This window comes from Marmota marmota, unplaced genomic scaffold (assembly GCF_001458135.2).
Source record: "Marmota marmota marmota unplaced genomic scaffold, marMar, whole genome shotgun sequence".
NCBI classification, from domain to species: Eukaryota; Metazoa; Chordata; class Mammalia; order Rodentia; family Sciuridae; genus Marmota; species Marmota marmota.
Genome location: NW_026000079.1, coordinates 6346669 through 6363199, shown reverse-complemented (window position 1 = coordinate 6363199; position 16531 = coordinate 6346669). Strand labels below are relative to the sequence as shown.

The 16531-nt window shown below is 37.6% G+C and overlaps 2 protein-coding genes and 1 long non-coding RNA gene across 13 annotated transcripts in view; 1 reads left to right on the top strand and 2 right to left on the bottom strand.

The window, feature by feature from the left end:
• The window catches only part of Ctsk (cathepsin K), a 12472-nt gene extending 3331 nt beyond the window's left edge, over positions 1–9141 (bottom strand). Inside the window, exons 1-5 of one of the 2 annotated variants that reach the window (XM_015502997.2) lie at positions 8003–9141; positions 6424–6544; positions 5791–5913; positions 5550–5705; positions 4312–4530 (exon numbers count right to left, since the gene is read on the bottom strand). In XM_015502997.2, the coding sequence (XP_015358483.1) occupies positions 4312–4530; positions 5550–5705; positions 5791–5913; positions 6424–6543 (618 nt within the window). In that variant the 5' untranslated portion in view covers position 6544; positions 8003–9141. Of the gene's footprint in view, positions 1–4311; positions 4531–5549; positions 5706–5790; positions 5914–6423; positions 7971–8002 lie in introns of those variants that run through there. The other variant, XM_015502996.2, reaches the window with a different exon arrangement.
• Positions 1–16531, top strand: part of LOC125620280 — a 29480-nt gene that overhangs the window by 12022 nt on the left and 927 nt on the right. The window lies entirely within an intron of this gene.
• Arnt (aryl hydrocarbon receptor nuclear translocator) overlaps positions 9506–16531 on the bottom strand; it is a 79732-nt gene continuing 72706 nt past the window's right edge. For 8 of the 10 annotated variants that reach the window (XM_015502991.2, XM_048814889.1, XM_015502993.2 and 5 more), the window contains 6 exons: positions 16374–16497; positions 16081–16183; positions 15538–15685; positions 13173–13335; positions 12574–12740; positions 9506–11467 (listed from right to left, as the gene is read on the bottom strand). In XM_015502991.2, the coding sequence (XP_015358477.1) occupies positions 11378–11467; positions 12574–12740; positions 13173–13335; positions 15538–15685; positions 16081–16183; positions 16374–16497 (795 nt within the window). In that variant the 3' untranslated portion in view covers positions 9506–11377. The remainder of the gene's footprint in view (positions 11468–12573; positions 12741–13172; positions 13336–15537; positions 15686–16080; positions 16184–16373; positions 16498–16531) is intronic. The other 2 variants (XM_015502990.2, XM_015502994.2) reach the window with 1 other exon arrangement.

Sequence of the window (16531 nt, the reverse complement as noted above, 5' to 3'; positions counted from 1 at the left end):
CACCAAAAAAAAAAAAAAAACAACAAACAAACAAAAAAAAAAAACCACAGATTTATATATAAGTAAAACAGAATATTTTGACACGGACTCCAAAAGACATCAGGTGATGATGCACTAAAGTCAGAAAAATCTGCAATGTGACTGGAATAGCTTTGTTACTGTCCTTTAAAATATTCCTCTCTGGGCCTCTCTCTCATATAGAGAGATGGCCTTTATTTGTCAGCTCTGATAAATTAACTCTCGTGTGTATCTCTGCTTGGTCTCCATCTTTCATTTCTCGCTTACCCAGCTCCCATTCCTTGGCTTTTCCTTCACATGGGATTTCTTTTTCATTTTTTAAATTTTTTTTAGTTGCCAATGGACCTTTATTTTATTTACTTATATGCAGTGCTGAGAACTGAACCCAGTGCCTCACACATGCTAGGCAAGTACTCTACCAACTGAGCTTTCCCTCTTTGTTTTTAAAGGCATTAGACAGGTTTATTTAGGAAAATAGATACACATGAAACAGTGGTCTACTTCATGTTTGATATACAGCCCTTGCTGCTCTGCCACTGCAACTTTTAAAAAAATGGACATATTTCTTTCTCTTCCTCCCTCCCTGCTCTTCTCTAATCTCTCCCCACTTGTCCCTTAGGGAAATAGGATTACCTTCCTTCCCCATTTTAGGCATGAGTTATCTGTCCCTGATAACTCACCAAAGGAACAAAGAAATTCAGACTTTAGGGATGGTACCAGAAGATCTCAGAAATGACCTTCTCCCAAATTATCAAGTGAATTAGAACTCTGACGGAGAACGTGGGGGGAAGCCTCTGAATCACTTCTTTGGAACCCCTGCTTCTCGTGGTGGGCAAAATCACAGCCTTTGGGACAGGAGCTCCCTGTGTTTCTCCTTTGCCGGCAAAGCAATAAATCTTCGTTTTTCTTTTTCTCAGAAAAAAAAAAAAAATTCTTATATGGCTGCTACCCATCAGATCACTTCTTTAATTTTTTTTTAATCTCCCCTCCATTCATTCACAAGCTCATTTGAGAAGAAAAATTACTTTGGGTTTGGACAATAACTGCTTTTAGAAACTGTAAAGTCCAAGCAAAAGTCAGACTATGAAAAAATGGAATTTGTGTCTTCACACAAATTGTCTGGTTAAGTCTTCATTTTAACTGATAAAAAGGCCAACTTTATTCCACATTGCTGTAAAATGATGAAGAAATTATTTGAGGGTGAAGGAAAACAGAAATTAAAAGTCAAATTTTCCTTTCATTCCAAAATAGAGTTTAAAGTATTTTATAATTTTCATTTAAATTATTTAGAGTATCCAAGCCATTCATTAAACCATTTCTTAACAAACAGATTAATATAATGTAAATGATGCAAGTTTTCAGTGGATGAACTATTAGTTCTGGTAGTATTTATTTGTTTCTAATATTGTGACATATAACTTTAAATTAGCTGTGAATTATAAAGATGCAGAAAATCATAAAAACAAATTTGTTTTCTGCATATACCATTGGAATTTCTTTCCTTTCTTCTTTCCTCCTTCCTTCACTTCTTTCTCTTTTTTTAATAGCATATGAGAACAAAAAGTTAAGACCACGCTCAGGTTATCTCACTAAATGATGATGTAGTCAGAATTAAAAAGCTAATCTATTATGGTAACTTTAGTATGCTTTGCCTTCGTTCAAGTTCATATATGGACTTGGATGGGAACTATCAGTTCTGGAAATTATATATGGATTAAAGACTTTTTATTTTATTATTATCATTATTTATTTATTTGGCACACTAGGGATTGAACCTAAGACCTCATACATGCTAGGCAAGTATGCTAATGCTGAGGTACATCCCCAGCCCTTTTGGAAATTTTATTTTGAGACAGAGTCTCACTAAGTTGCCCAGGCTGACCTCAAACTTGAAATCCTCCTGCCTCCACCTCCCAGAGAGTAGAATTACAGGTGTGCACCACTGTGCCCTGCTCAGACTTTCTTTTCCAGGTACACTTCCATTTCTTTGCCTTCTATGTCTGACAACTGAAAAATCATAACATAGAATGATTATGGAATAAAATCAACAAAATAAAGCACTGTTTTGATGTGGCCATTTTCATGAGGATATATCAAAGTAGGTTGTTGAAGATCCATGAAAATGGGTTTCTATAGTCATTCATATTAAATGAGCACTTTATTGCAGTAAATATTTCAAATGACAACATATGAATAAAAAAACTTGGTGCATTAGGTTTTTTAAAGACATAAATTGCAAAGAAATAATTAATAATTTTACTACATAAAAAATTAACTTTCCTAGATTGAAAGACATCATAAAAAGAATAAAAAGACAAACCTTGACTTACAACACATACAGAATTAGTATCTAAATATCTTTTTGAAGTTCATAAAAATCAGTAACAGCTGGGCATAGTGATGTACATCTGTAATCCCAGTGGCTCAGCAGGCTGAGGCAGGAGGATCATGAGGTCAAAGCCAGCCTCAGCAACTTAGTGAGGCCCTAGGCAACTCAGTGAGACCTTGTTTCTAAACAAATACAAAAAAGGGCTGGAGATGTGGCTCAGTGGGTATTATTTAGTATTGGGTTTAAGCCCCAATACCAAATAATAATAATAATAATAATAATTTTTAAAAAAAGTAAATTAAAAATTTAAAAAATCAGTAGCAAAGATAAAACACAATCCAATTTAAATACTTTCTTTTGACAGTATACATTTTTCAAATACTTTGATAAATAATTTGATATTATGAGCTGGTCTTGGTGGTATGTGACTGTAATCCCAGGCAGGAGAATTGTAAATTCAACACCACCCTCAGCAATTTAGCAAGATCCTGTCTCAAAATAAAAAATAAAAAGGGCTGAATGTGTAGTTCAGTGATAAAGCACCTCTGGGCTCAATATTTAGTACTGGGAAAAGAACTGACATTATGTAATAAAGTTAAATATATACACACCCTGAGGCCCAGACAATTCTGTTCCAAAGTACTTTATCCAGTACAAAATTCTTATAAATGTGCATGGAAGACTTATCTAGGAAAGTTTACATCAGATAAAAGACCTGGCTGATAAAGCTTGTCTTTACTACATTCTAGTGGTATGAATTTGAGTAGGTTCATCTCCTTAAATATTAAATTCCTCACCTTTAAAGTGAGAACAAGTCTATCTTACAGAGCTCTTATGCAGATCAAAAGAAAATGTACTAGGGATACAGCTTAACACATAATAGTTATCATTTTCTTTTTTTTCTTTTTTTTTTTTTTTAGAGAGAGAGAGATAGAGAGAGAGAGAGAGAGAGAGAGAGAGTTTTTTTTTAATATTTATTTTTTAGTTTTTGGCAGACACAACATCTTTGTTGGTATGTGGTGCTGAGGATCGAACCCGGGCTGCACGCATGCCAGGCGAGCGCGCTACCACTTGAGCCACATCCCCAGCCCATAGTTATCATTTTCATTGTTCAAACTTGCTATCTTTTCTGTAAAGTCTCCATGGCAAAAGCCCTTATTATGTTATCTATCAGCCCAATGAATATTTAAAAAACCCTCAGATTGCCTTCTTTTTAGGCAAGAAAGATCTCCTTCCTATTACTAAAGAATCATGTAGGAGGAAATGAGCTAATTCTTTATCTCTAAAATAAATATAATGCAACTTGATTTGTTGTCTCATTTTATATGTTAGCATGTTAACTTACATAATTTTCTTAAAACCCCACTAAGATCATATAAACTAAAGCCACATGATCATAAAAATAGCATGGTGGGTTTCTGAGTTTATTTGTAGGAATGCAGATTTTATCAGAGGGTTACAGAGACCTGCTTAGAGTTCTATGGAATAATATCCTCTTTTTATAGCTATGGTATCTTAAGCTCCCAAAGTTCTCCCATCTTGTAGGAATCTTCTTGGCCTTCTGTGGGAAATCATCCCTTTAACTCATTTAGTTGCAATCTTTCAATTCTGTGAATATTTCAACAAAATTGACACAGGTGCATTAAAATAGGTTAGAAATAATAATCTAGAGTTTCTATATTATTATATTAACATTATAATATAGGCACTATATTATAATACAATTATATTATACTTAAATTATTATATAATCAAAATATACTATTATATATTTTATGCTATATTTAAGTTTTTTTTAGGTATTCCACACTGGGGCCAAAGCGACAAAAGAGGTTAAGAAAGCAGAATAGTACAAAAGAAAACAAGATTTTTCGAGTTGTTTCCAATTAAAAAAAAATAATAATAATAATGTTAGGGAAAAAGGAACCCTTACAGAGCTGTATAACTGTACCAAGCAGTCTCACCTGTCCCACATATGGGTAGGCATCTTCAGAGTCAATACCGTGGTTCTTCTGCACGTATTGGAAGGCATTGGTCATGTAGCCCCCTCCACAGCCATCATTCTCAGACACACAATCCACCAGATTCTGGGGACTCAGATTTAAGAGTCTGCCAGTTTTCTTCTTGAGTTGACCCTCCAGGGCACCCACAGAGCTAAAAGCCCAACAGGAACCACACTGACCCTGAGAGGCATATAGAGCAACTTATGAGTCATTCCTGGTCACACATTCTATATCTTGTATCTACCTGCCTGATGAAATTTCATGCATTTCATAAGTTCTGACACAAACATTGCCATTGTTGTGAGGTCTATCTATTCTCCTTCATTTAACATTTGTTGCATTATTCTATTGCTATTGATGCTATGATAACAGTTATTATGATTAGCTGCCATAGAACAGAGAAAATAGCATACTGGCTTTGGAGGTAGGTCTCCTGGGTTCTAACCCTAGCTTTGCACCCACTAATTATGTGACCTTGGGTAAATTACTAAATCTATATGTGCTTCAGTTTCATCTGGAAAATATGCATAATAGCATACTTAATGGAAATGTTTTGGGATTAATAGATTTAAGTCATATAATAATTTATAAGTTTCTTACTCATAGTAATCTCTCAAAAAATGCTAGTTATTATTAGTATTTGTTCTGCTAGGTTGCAGTTTTTCTTCTTTCCTGCTCTTTCTAAAATGGAGAATTTCTTGAGGACACAGCTTGTGTCTTAGCCATCTCGAATCTATTGCCCAGCACTGTGATGGGATCCAAGGGGGTGGTATATGTAAATGAGTGTTAAGTCAAGTGTTCATCTTATTGATAACAATCCTCTGTTAAGGTTATGGGAAAGCTGACATTTTCATGCTAGTAAGAATATAAAATTGTAAAAACATTTTTGGAAAGGATTCCAAAAACTGTGACCTAGCAATTACAATTTTAGGATTTATTTTGTATAACTATTTCTAACATGTGCACAAAAATACATGCATGAGAATGTTTATTGCAATACTATTTATAATAAGCCCCAGAAGCAACCTAAATATTCAAAAATAGGTGATGAGTTAAATAACAGGCTACATTCTCTTAGTATGAGATATACCTTAATTCTTTGTCCCCTCTTCATCGTGTCCTCCTATCTTGACAACAAAGCAGGAGAAAAAGGAACAGATCATGCCAGATTACTTACACATACCCCAAAAGAAGAGTACCTGATTTTTCACAGGAGTGACATAACCTTTCTTTCGATAGTCAATGGAGTCTGGGGCTCTGCCTTCCCAGTCTGGGATGTAAAGGGTGTCATTACTTTGAGAATGAAATGGGGGTACTTTGAGTCCAGTCATCTTCTGAACCACTTCTTCACTGGTCTGAGACAAAGAAGAAAGAAGCCAAGCTTTAGCAGGGAACTAAGGCAAAAATGGCAGGTAGGCCAAGAGCTGAGACTCAACTCACCATATCCCCCAAGTGGTTCATGGCCAATTCATATGTATGGACACCAAGAGAGGCCTCAAGATTATGGATGGAAATATACTTTAGGTTTTTTTCCCAAATTAAACGCCGAGAGATTTCATCCACCTAAACAGAGCATAGTCAGTACTTGCATAGACTGTATGCAAATTTATATAGGTGATATTGTGAAGAAAAGATGCAACTTACAATCACAAGGGGTTTACAATGTACTTGGGGAACTAACTATGAATTATTAAGAGCATGCAAACAGTAAGATGGGAGCAAATCAAACAATACAATGTAAAGCTATGGAGAAATCTATAGAAATATTACTCAGATTAATAGCATTAAATCTGACAAGTCTTCCCAAAAGACAAATATAAGACAGTCACACTACTTTTCTTTTCTTGTGGTACAGAGAATTGAAGCCAGGCAGTTATAAAGCTAGGAAGGATAGGTCTTGATAGATTGTGAGTTGAGGCACCAAAATGAGAATCACATGTTAAGAGTTAGGGGTCAGGTTTGCTTGGTTGGAGTAAAGTACAGTATTTGGATTGAAGAAGTGAGTCTGGAAGCTAAGACAGGAAATCTCAGGTTCCAGCTCTCCTGCCATGCTCCCTTTGGGTTCCCAGGCACCTTGCCATTATACTGTTTCCTGTAGGTCTTCTTCCATAGCTCCCATTGGGTGTCCAGTATCTCCTCAGGATACAGAGCAAAGCTCACCATGGGTAACAGCAGAAGCTTGAGCCCCCACATCCTGGGGAAGGGAATAATTAGGGGAGACACTTCCATTTGGCGTAAGTTCACAGCCTGGCTTGGAGTGTGGAAAATAGCTAGAGCCATATTTCCACCAGGTGGCTTAACCTTCTAGAAGTCATAGATGACTCCTTTGAGGCGCTAATCATTTCTCTCACCAGAAAAATGCATGCACACACAACAATCCTAGGGGATTCATGAACCCAAAGATAGAACCCCTTCCTTGGAACCATGTGGCACAGGGAAACTTGGCTCTATAAGGGAGGTCAGCAAGGAACTGAGAGTGATCTTTATATAATAGAACAATGACAAGAAGAGGCTAGGTTTCCATCAGGTGCTGGTACGTAAGTTCTAAGTATTCTGACATAGGGAGATTCAACCAACATTCACATGCACACTTGTACAATCAGAAATGGAGTGGAAATTGGACGAGTGGGTTCAGCATTTGTTTTCTTCATTGTCCTCTACAAGTTTGAAGATGGACAAATTAAGTGCAAAGTGAGAATGGGTTGGAGAATACACATAGGAGAGACTTCCAGCTACATTTTGCTTCCTAATCATTTCTTCAAGGCATTCATTACTTACTTGCCTTAATTCTGAGTTTTCCAGATCTTGTCAGGAGGGGACAAGGGAAAAGTTGATAGCATTTCCTTATTTAACAATGAGATGTTTACTGTCTCCTCACTCTCCTTATGCATTTCTTCTTCCTTGCTCATACCCCCTCCCTCCATAGACCGGAAACTGACCTAATTTTAACCAGATGTTCGTGGGTAGGTTTTCTTTTCTTTTTCCAACAGTGAAAAATCTCTGTGACTATCTCACAGTGCAAAAGGATCAGAATCAAAGTTAGAGTGCAGGATGGAAAAGCATTTTCAATGATGATTAAATCCACAGCATTTCAGAAGTAAAGTTTCACTCCTTTCTTGAACTGGCTTAACTGCAGATCTTTCAGTTCTAAGAAGTTTGCAGTCTCTAGGAATTCTAAGACTTGCATGAACTAAATGTATAGTCCGTTTTTATGTAATCTTTACAAATCCGTGTTAAATTTCTAGCAGAGCATTTAATAGCTAGAGAGTTAAAAAGTTTGGGGATGTCTCAGAGCAGAAATACCCAGTTACTGGTACCACTCCTCCTCATTCTCTGTAGTCAATTAACCCTTTTGGGCAAAGCAAAAACGCTCTAGAAGCTATTTTAAAGAATGGCTAAAGGATTCCCTTTTTTTTTTTTTTTTTTGCTTTTAAGAACAATCATGTATGCATATATACGAATCATACAAGGAATCCTAAAGATTTCCAGACAGATTTTATTTGTCAAGGAGAACTAAGAAGGGCATGTTTTCAATATGCAGAGATTATACAGTTTACTTTCATCTCCAACTCACTACATCCCTAATACTCTCAAAATAAAGAAGTGGCAGAAATGATAAGCTAAAAAAAATCTAGAAAGTCAAAAATTTTACCTGCTGCTGGGAATCGGCTGTCTGGGCTCCTTTCAGACAGGAAGTATCGCTAATGTGGGTGGAAGACTAGGAGTGCTAGATTTATTCCATCAGGATTGCGGAAGTCAGCTCTAGCGGTTGGCTGGAAAATTTGGATGAGGAAAGGAGGCGGGAATAGAAATGTTGAGAAAAGGGGGGTTAGGGTGAAAGGAAGGAGGAAACAGATCTGCACATTTCTGTGTGCAGTGTAGTATGCTAGGGTGGAGAGCTGCTAGGTAGGTGTTGAGTTTCACATGACTCTCTGGAGGCAGAGAAAAGACATCAGTACACACTACTCTAGTAAAGGGGCTTACCTTTTCCTTTGCTGGGGAAATGGATGTATAACCCTGATCTTCCCTCACCTTTCTTTAAAATCCTTTAATATTAAGGGATTGCATCGTTCCCTACCCTTGTTATGACCCACCTCCCTAAAATCCTAACAGTGAAACCTATTTTCAAATTTGTGTCTGATCCTCACCTCTGGGATGATGGAAGAAACACAAAAGGCTAGAAATAAATAACATAAGGAGAGACATAAGCTTCAAAATTGTATTTTATGATATTGTTGGTTAAAAGGCATCATGTTTTCCAGGCGGGAATAGCTTTCCTAGCCTAATGTGATTTTGCAGAGGGAGGATCTGCCCAGAAAGTTAGATGGAACTGGTTCTAAAAGGCAGCAGAAACAATACTCCTAGTTATTTATAACACTTGAATCAACGGACTGATGGACTCACATGTGACACTATTGCTAAAACTCTCAGATGGTGGATGTCTGATGAGCATGTCTCAATTATTAAAATCCCCAATCCAGTCACATGAGCTTCTCCAAATGCTTCCCCCAAATCCAGGCATGTGACAGATCATAAGAGTCTAATTCAGTTACCAAACCACACCCCCAAGATCCATTTTCTTCCATAAACAGATGTGGGGAAAGAGGGTCACTGGAATAGAAAGGATAATACATGGGATTCAGATTCAGTTCTTAGCTGGATTCCACGCACTTACTCTCAAGAACTCAGGCTTATTGTGCCTCTGGATTTTAAAAGTGGCTAATGAACCACATGGTCCTAGGGAAAAACCAGGCCCAGACTTGAACAGGTTAGATTTCCCAATTCCTCACTTCCCCCCGCCCCCCCAAAGACATACTGGAAAAGGCATCCATATATGTGCCCTAATGGTTTCAAGTCCTAACTCTTCCCCTTTCCGCCACAGGCTTGGGCAACTCCACCCCCACCCAATGTGGTCAGAATGTCTCTGATAAATTTTACTCAAAATGTGTCAAGATCAGGAGGGCAAGTGAGGAGGAGGGGTGCTGAGTGATCAGGGCCCTATGATTTCTGATTCCTGAAATTAAAGACTCACACTGTGCTTTATGCTTGTGTGTTTGAAGCTCAAGCAGTGGCTCCCTTTAGTTGTGGGTGTCTGTTGGTTTCTGACCGGAAAGGAATAATAAAGCCGCAATCAAGATCACACAACACAAGAAAATTTTACAAAAGGAAAAAATATTTTGTTTTAAAATATTTGCTACATGTCGTCATTTTTGCCACTGTAAGGCTTAGCACAGATGCCAGCAATACAGAAATGGCCAACAAAGGAAAAAAAAAAACAATCAAAAATAAAACCCTGAAGGAAAAGCAGAAACAAAGCCCCCAGAGCATCTTCTCCCTGCCCTCCCCTTCCCCCAAGGCCCTATAATAACTGTACAATATTATAGTCCTGATCACATTTAAAAACAGTCGATTATTAAAAAACAAGGATTCCATTGGAAACTCAACTTTTTGGTTTTGTAAATTGTGATATAAATATAAATGTATACTGTATGTGTGCACATAGAATAAAAAAATAAACTGTCTCCTTTCCATCCCACCATCTGGCACCAGACTGAAGACAAAAGGGAGAGAAACCCAGGAAATGACATTCCCTCAGCCTCTCCAAGGCCACCTTTGATCCTCAGTCCTCTAAGAATACACTTAATATGTCTTCACTTCTTATTTCCGTCTTGCACTTAGATAACAACTGAAGCCAATTAAAAAACAAAAAGGCTAATATATATGACTTACCTGAGGAAGGCAAAGGGTGAAAGTAGTAGCCTATTTTTATATGGCTATAATGACCAACTAATCCTGCTGGGATAGGAGTCCAGGCCCCACCTAACACATGGAGTTATCATACTTGCATTCTAAAGCAAAATCCAATCTCAAGATTGGAAAGGGAACAGAGAGGAAAGAACTATAGGCCCAGGAGGAACCTAAATTTGTTTCTTATTATATGGAATATTTTGAGGATGACATGGAAGAGGCTACTTTACAATAGGACTTTGTATTTGGTTTTCATTCCAACAGTGAGGATTTTCACTGGGACTAATCCAAGAAGTTGAGTTTCCATGCAGAAAATAAGCTCCATAGAATACACATAATGTGTGATTCTGACAGAAAATTGCAGCATTATCTGTATGGCCAAGTCTGGGGTTTCTGGAAGCATTTGTCAGCCTATTTCAGTAATGTTTGCCAATCTTCCAGATAAGGTGAGAGCACCAAAAGCGGGAGTAATCCAGCTTTATCACTGAACACGTTTGAGAGACCAACCATATTAACAGAAGACTTTGCCTATAGTTGCATATTAGCTGAGCACAGATATAAGTGCAGCAAAGACATTTATTTAAACACTCTTTGGCTGCAATACTAAGTGAAAATACCTGGAAGATTTATCTTCTTAGAACTCATTGAAGAGCACAAAGATAAAAATCTGACAAATTTTGCATAACTCCCTAATAGGGAGAAAGAAATACAGAAACGTGTGCACCACATATATACACACACTGAGACACATATACATACATAAACACTCACTCAATCTCACGTTTCTCTCCAGAGGAATTGCTCACAGGTAGCAGAAAGGGCCTATGTTCACTTCCCAAAGCCCCATATATACCTACCATGTTTCATGTCCTCAAATATGAGGACATTTCTCCTCTCCTTGAATTTCTTTCCAAAAAAGCCACAGTGTATCCAAGGCAAGTAATGGACATCAGGTTCTAACCTGCACCTTAACCCGAGCACAAATCATTGTTGTTTAGCTTCTGGTCAAGAGACATAAGAAAAGGCATTCTAACCTTGCCTAGCCTCAAATTTTCAAAGGGTCATAAAAGCCTTGGGGATTCATTTCATTTCTTCTATAACTGTTACCTCAGAGAGGCAAGAGAAGGGGAGGGCAAGGAAATCCCAGAAGGGAAAGGGGTATCCCTTAGGGGTGAGGGAAGGGAAGGGGGAGGAACTTTTATTCTGTTTACAAAAGTTTTGCTTTTAAAAAACAAACAGTGATTTTTCTCCCCCACCCCTTATCCTCACCCCAATAGTTCTATTCTGAAAAGGAGGGAAACATAGTTAGATCAGGAAATTCTTCATTGTTGTAACTGTTGCTTTGGTCTCCCAGCATGGACAGCATCTCCTACGGAGAGAAAATTTAAAAAATTAAGATTGGGTTACATACCCTTACGTTCACTGAGCTGCCTCCTAATATTCCTCTGTACTCTATCCCTGACCCCAAAAGGTCTCTGCTGTGCTAAGTTTTCAGCCTTCCTTATTCTCAGCAACTGGTTCCTTTAGATTACAGACTTTTTTTCCTGGTCCAGTCTCTGTCTTCCCCTACACTTGCACATTTTCCTTTTTCTAGTCTTCAATATTTTCAAGAGGAGAAAAATATGCTTGCCACATTTCATACACCCACTAAAGATATAAACAGAGTGTCTCTTATCCTATTTGTTTTCCACCAAAAGCTGTTTTGCCTTCTTCAATCTGTGCTTTACATTAGCCCTTCCTTTGTCTGAGGCAGGCGGATTGCAAGTTGATGACCTGAGCAATTAGTGAGACCCTGTCTCAAAATAAAAAATTCAAAAGGCTGGGGCTTTGGCTTCACTGGTAAACCACCCCTAGATTCACTCCCCATTACAAAAAAAAAAAAAGCAAAGAAGCAGTTTGTCACTGATCTGTTTTCTAGTACTATGAAACATGAGTACGTGAGCTAAGGAATAGTTTCTCTTGATAAATAAACTTTGAACAAATATTGAAAAAAGAAAAGAAAAACTGAAATTATCCCAAAATTTTATCCATGGCTCTCTCGTGGTAGAATTATGACTCTTATTTAGAAGCTGAGGAAATGTTATTTCATGTCTTTGAAAACTCCACTCATTCTGCAGAAATAGAAATACTAAATATAGCCCTAAAGGTCTATTTCATACACTTAAAAAAAATTGTTCTGCCTATTTTAAACCCAAAGCTACTATGAAATAAAGATATAGATCTTCATGGATGAGCTAAAATAATTTTCTTTGGCATCTTTGCATGGTGCTTCACATAACTATTTTGTCTAGTCTCTTTAAAGGATATCACACTAAGTTCAAGATGTTCTCAATTACTAACACTAAACCCTCCCTGTCTTCTCCCATACACCTTCTGCCTACACATCAACCAAGGCATGCTTCCTTCTCCATCTTTCCTTCTTGACCCTCTCTCTCTTTCCCATTTTCTGATTTTCTGAAGTCTTCACCCTCTCACCTGGAAGACCTCAGGCTGGCTAGGTTGTTGTGCTGAAGGCTGCTGAACATGTTGCTCGCTAGAACTTGAACGATGATGAGGTTGCTGGCCTTGCCACTGTGGCCAGACACTCACACCCTCTGCTGTCCGTGTCTGGAATTGTCCTGCAGTCTGTCCAGTCTCAGGAGCTAGAAACACAGTAAGAATAAACAACTTCAATCTACTAATTTTCTACTGGAGAAGAAAAACTAGTACATAGCTAAACGCAAGTCAGTAATTTCACTTGGGTTTTCTTCTGTCCTTGAGTTTATCAATGTCTTTTCTATTTCAAAATCCAGTCGCCAATTAACTTTTCTTCTTTAGATAGCTCTTTCCAAAGAGCACTTTGGTTATTTAGATTAAATATGCATGCCATTATATGCATATGCTTTTAAAAAATTATATAGTGTAAAATTACAATATTTTGCATGGTTTTGTTATATGTGCTAATGTATTTTTCATGTAGGTAGGTAATTAGGTCAGTATATCCAGGACACAAGCAAACCATTTTAACTACAAAATCCGCTCTTTCTCTTTAGTGGTAAAGTCTTTCTGTCATCCTTCTTCTGGTCTGAACTTACCAAAGTTGGATCCACGATTGGTTAGAGTAGGATAGGTGGCAGCACCGGGTGATGCAGTAGGAGCACCAGAAAGCGACATGGGGCTGAATGAGGATGAAGTCTGAAAGTTGCCCACACCAAATTGGGAAGAACGAGTTTTGGCTGCAGCCTGAGTAGCCACCTGCTAAAGACAGAAGACACAGAGAACAAAAAATGAAATATTATTATTACATATGTTGCTTCTTTTTTTTTAGTTGTAGTTGGACACAATACCTTCATTTTATTTATTTATTTTATGTGGTGCTGAGGATCGAACCCAGGTAAGCGCTCTGCTGCTGAGCCACAACCCCAGCCCTACATATGTCATTTCTTAGGAGTCATACTCTGCCAATCACTACATTCATCTGAATAAATTTCATACTTATTTTCAGCTGTGTATTTCTTCTGCTTAACTCCCAATCCTTGACACTATTTTTTATGCAGCTGAGATAAAATTGCAAAAAAAAAATGCATTTAATAAAGCTGTGAAAATTAAATAAAAGCACTTTATAAACTGTAAAGTTAAACAAAATGAGTCATTAATAAGTCATATATACACATAAAAAAGCATTTAAAAAATCTTTTTAGTTGTAGATGGATAGCACTGCATTAAAAAAAATAATAATAAAATAAAATAATAAAGGTATGCTAAGGATCGAACCTAGTGCCTCACACATGCTAGGTAAGCGCTCTGCCACTGAGCTACGGCTCCAGCCCCTAAAAAAAATTGATATCCTTTTATTTTTCAGTCTGTTCTGCATGTACTTGTTCATAATGTCTTTTCTTTCCTTTTCTTTTTAAATTTTTTTTCCCTCCAAGTGCTGGAGATAAAACTCAGGGCCTTTTATGTGATAGGCTAGTGCTCTAGCAATGAGCTACATCCCCAGCCCTAAACAATTTTTTCTCCTTAGAATAGTAATGCACATGCATTGTGAAATATTTAAAAAGAAGGAAAATAAGAATTAATCAAAATAAGAATCATAATTCTACCACAAGAGAGCCATGGTTAACATTTTTGGATAATTCTAGTTTTTCTTTTTATTTTTTAATACTTGTTCAAAGTTTATTTATCAAGAGAAACTATTACTTAGCTCACATACTCATGTTTCAGAGTACTGGAAAACAGATCAATGACAAACTGCTTCTTTGCTTTTTGTAATGGGGAGTGAATCCAGGGGTGCTTTAACCAGTGAAGCCAAAGCCCCAGCCTTTTGAATTTTTTGAGACAGGGTCTCACTAAGTTGCTCAGGTCCTCAACTTTGCAATCCTCCTGCCTCAGCCTGCTGAGTTGCTAGGATTACAGGCATGCACCACTGCACCTAGTTCAGAGACAAACTTTGTGAAACTCAATCCAAAGAGATTATTTATTCCCAAAATATTTTGCACTTATGACACCAGCCTTTATTTCCTCAAAATCTTTCATGAAGTCACAATATCTATAGAAATCTTCAAATACATCTTTCTTGGTTCTGTCACAGCAAACTTACAGAGAGCTGCAACCCTCAGGAGATAATGAATGCTCAAATAATAGGACATCCCAGAGGCATGGCTTTCTTGGTCTCATCAAAGTACTGGAAACCACGGTAGTAATTATCCTCAGTACCAGTGTCCTTGGCTGATGGAGATGCCTTTGGTATATTTTTCACACAGTTGAGATTACAATGCAAAAACAATTTTGGAGTATGCTTTTTTTTTTTTTACTTCATTAAAATATTATATACTATAAACATAATAATATAATAAAGGATATTTGCTTTAGGCTTAACATTTATTATGTATTATACCCATGGATATTATATAAGGATTTTTCCTTTTTGTAAGTAGACATCACTATATAAAATTAGCAATTTTCTCCTTTGTTCCTATATCATGTAGTTCTAAACAAAGAGAAAACTTCTTTGAATTTACTTCAAAATAAATCTAAAAATCAAACCTGCTCTAAATGTTCTACATGAACAATTCCAATTTATCTTTAAATTGAAAACTATGGACTCTAATGAGGTTTTTGGATTATCTGTGTTTTAATTATCTAGCTGCTCTTAAGAAAATCAGAAGGTATGCCAGGTATGGTAATCCTATAATCCCAGCAGCTCGGGAGGCTGAGGCAGGAGGATAGCAAGTTCAAAGCCAGCCTCAGCAACTTAGTGAGGTCCTAAGCAACTTAGTGAGACTCTGATTCAAAATAAAAACTAAAAAGAACTGAGGATATGGCTCAGTGGTTGAGCACTCCTGGGTTCATTTCCTGGCACCAAAAAAAAAGAAACAAAGAAAAAAGAAAATTTACATATGGAAAAAACCCATCTAAACTAAAATGAACACATAAGCACAAAAAGCTGAGAAAATTTACCTGGGTAGAGAAGCCTGGGCGGGTGCTAGGGGTCCAAGTTGGGGCTGCTCCTTGGGTAGGATTGGAGTGGCGGGAAATCTGGGCCAACATTTGCCCTGCAGAAGATGATGGCTGGACAATGGTTACAGGAGGGGCCAGACCACTATTCCTAGGAGTGAACAAATGATGAAGTAAAGTATTAAAAGGATGGATTTATCAGATAAGGTAGGCATCAAAGGATAATCTAGTGCTATTCCTAGATTCCCTTGACTTCCTTGGAGTTAAGGAAAACTAGATAACAGAATTTGGAAAAAACAAGGAAGACCGACAGCTGTGACACACTGACCAGGACACAAAGAGATGGAACCTAGAACATGGCAATAAGACAGGTGCAAAGAAACAGGAGGAAAAAAAGCAGCTTCTTTGCCTCACCCTAGGCCCTATAAACTCCACTGCTTTGTCTGAAAAAAAAAAAAAACAGAGAAAGCAAGGGAAAAATAAACTTGGATTCATCAAATGAATCCCTCAGGGCCCTGTAAAGCAGCACACACATATGGGGCTCACCTGAAATTCTCTGCCGGCCGGGGGGTAGGAGGGAATGAGTTGCCCTGGGAGAATAGCTGTTGGGTGGCAGGGACAGTGCTGGAGGAGATGCCTTTACTCTGATCTGTAGACCAAAAGGAGTCGGGGGAGGGCCAGTCAAGGGGCTGTAGTATATAGTTCAGCAAGTTCCTACTTACTTATGAAGTATTATGATTAAATGGAAATATGTTGGAAGATTACTGATAAGGTAGTAGCAGACCCATCAGTAAGTGATCTAAATGAGAATTTACAAGAGGAGTGAGGAAGAAGCATACCTGCACTGATGTTGGAATAGATTTCTGAGTATCTTGGGTCTCTATCCTGGGTAAATAAACCATCTGACTTCTCAAGAGGCTTGTTATGTTCTGGCCCTGTAGCTGTCACAGGCTGAACAGAAACCTATGGAGTAAAATGATAAAATAATCACTAAGAG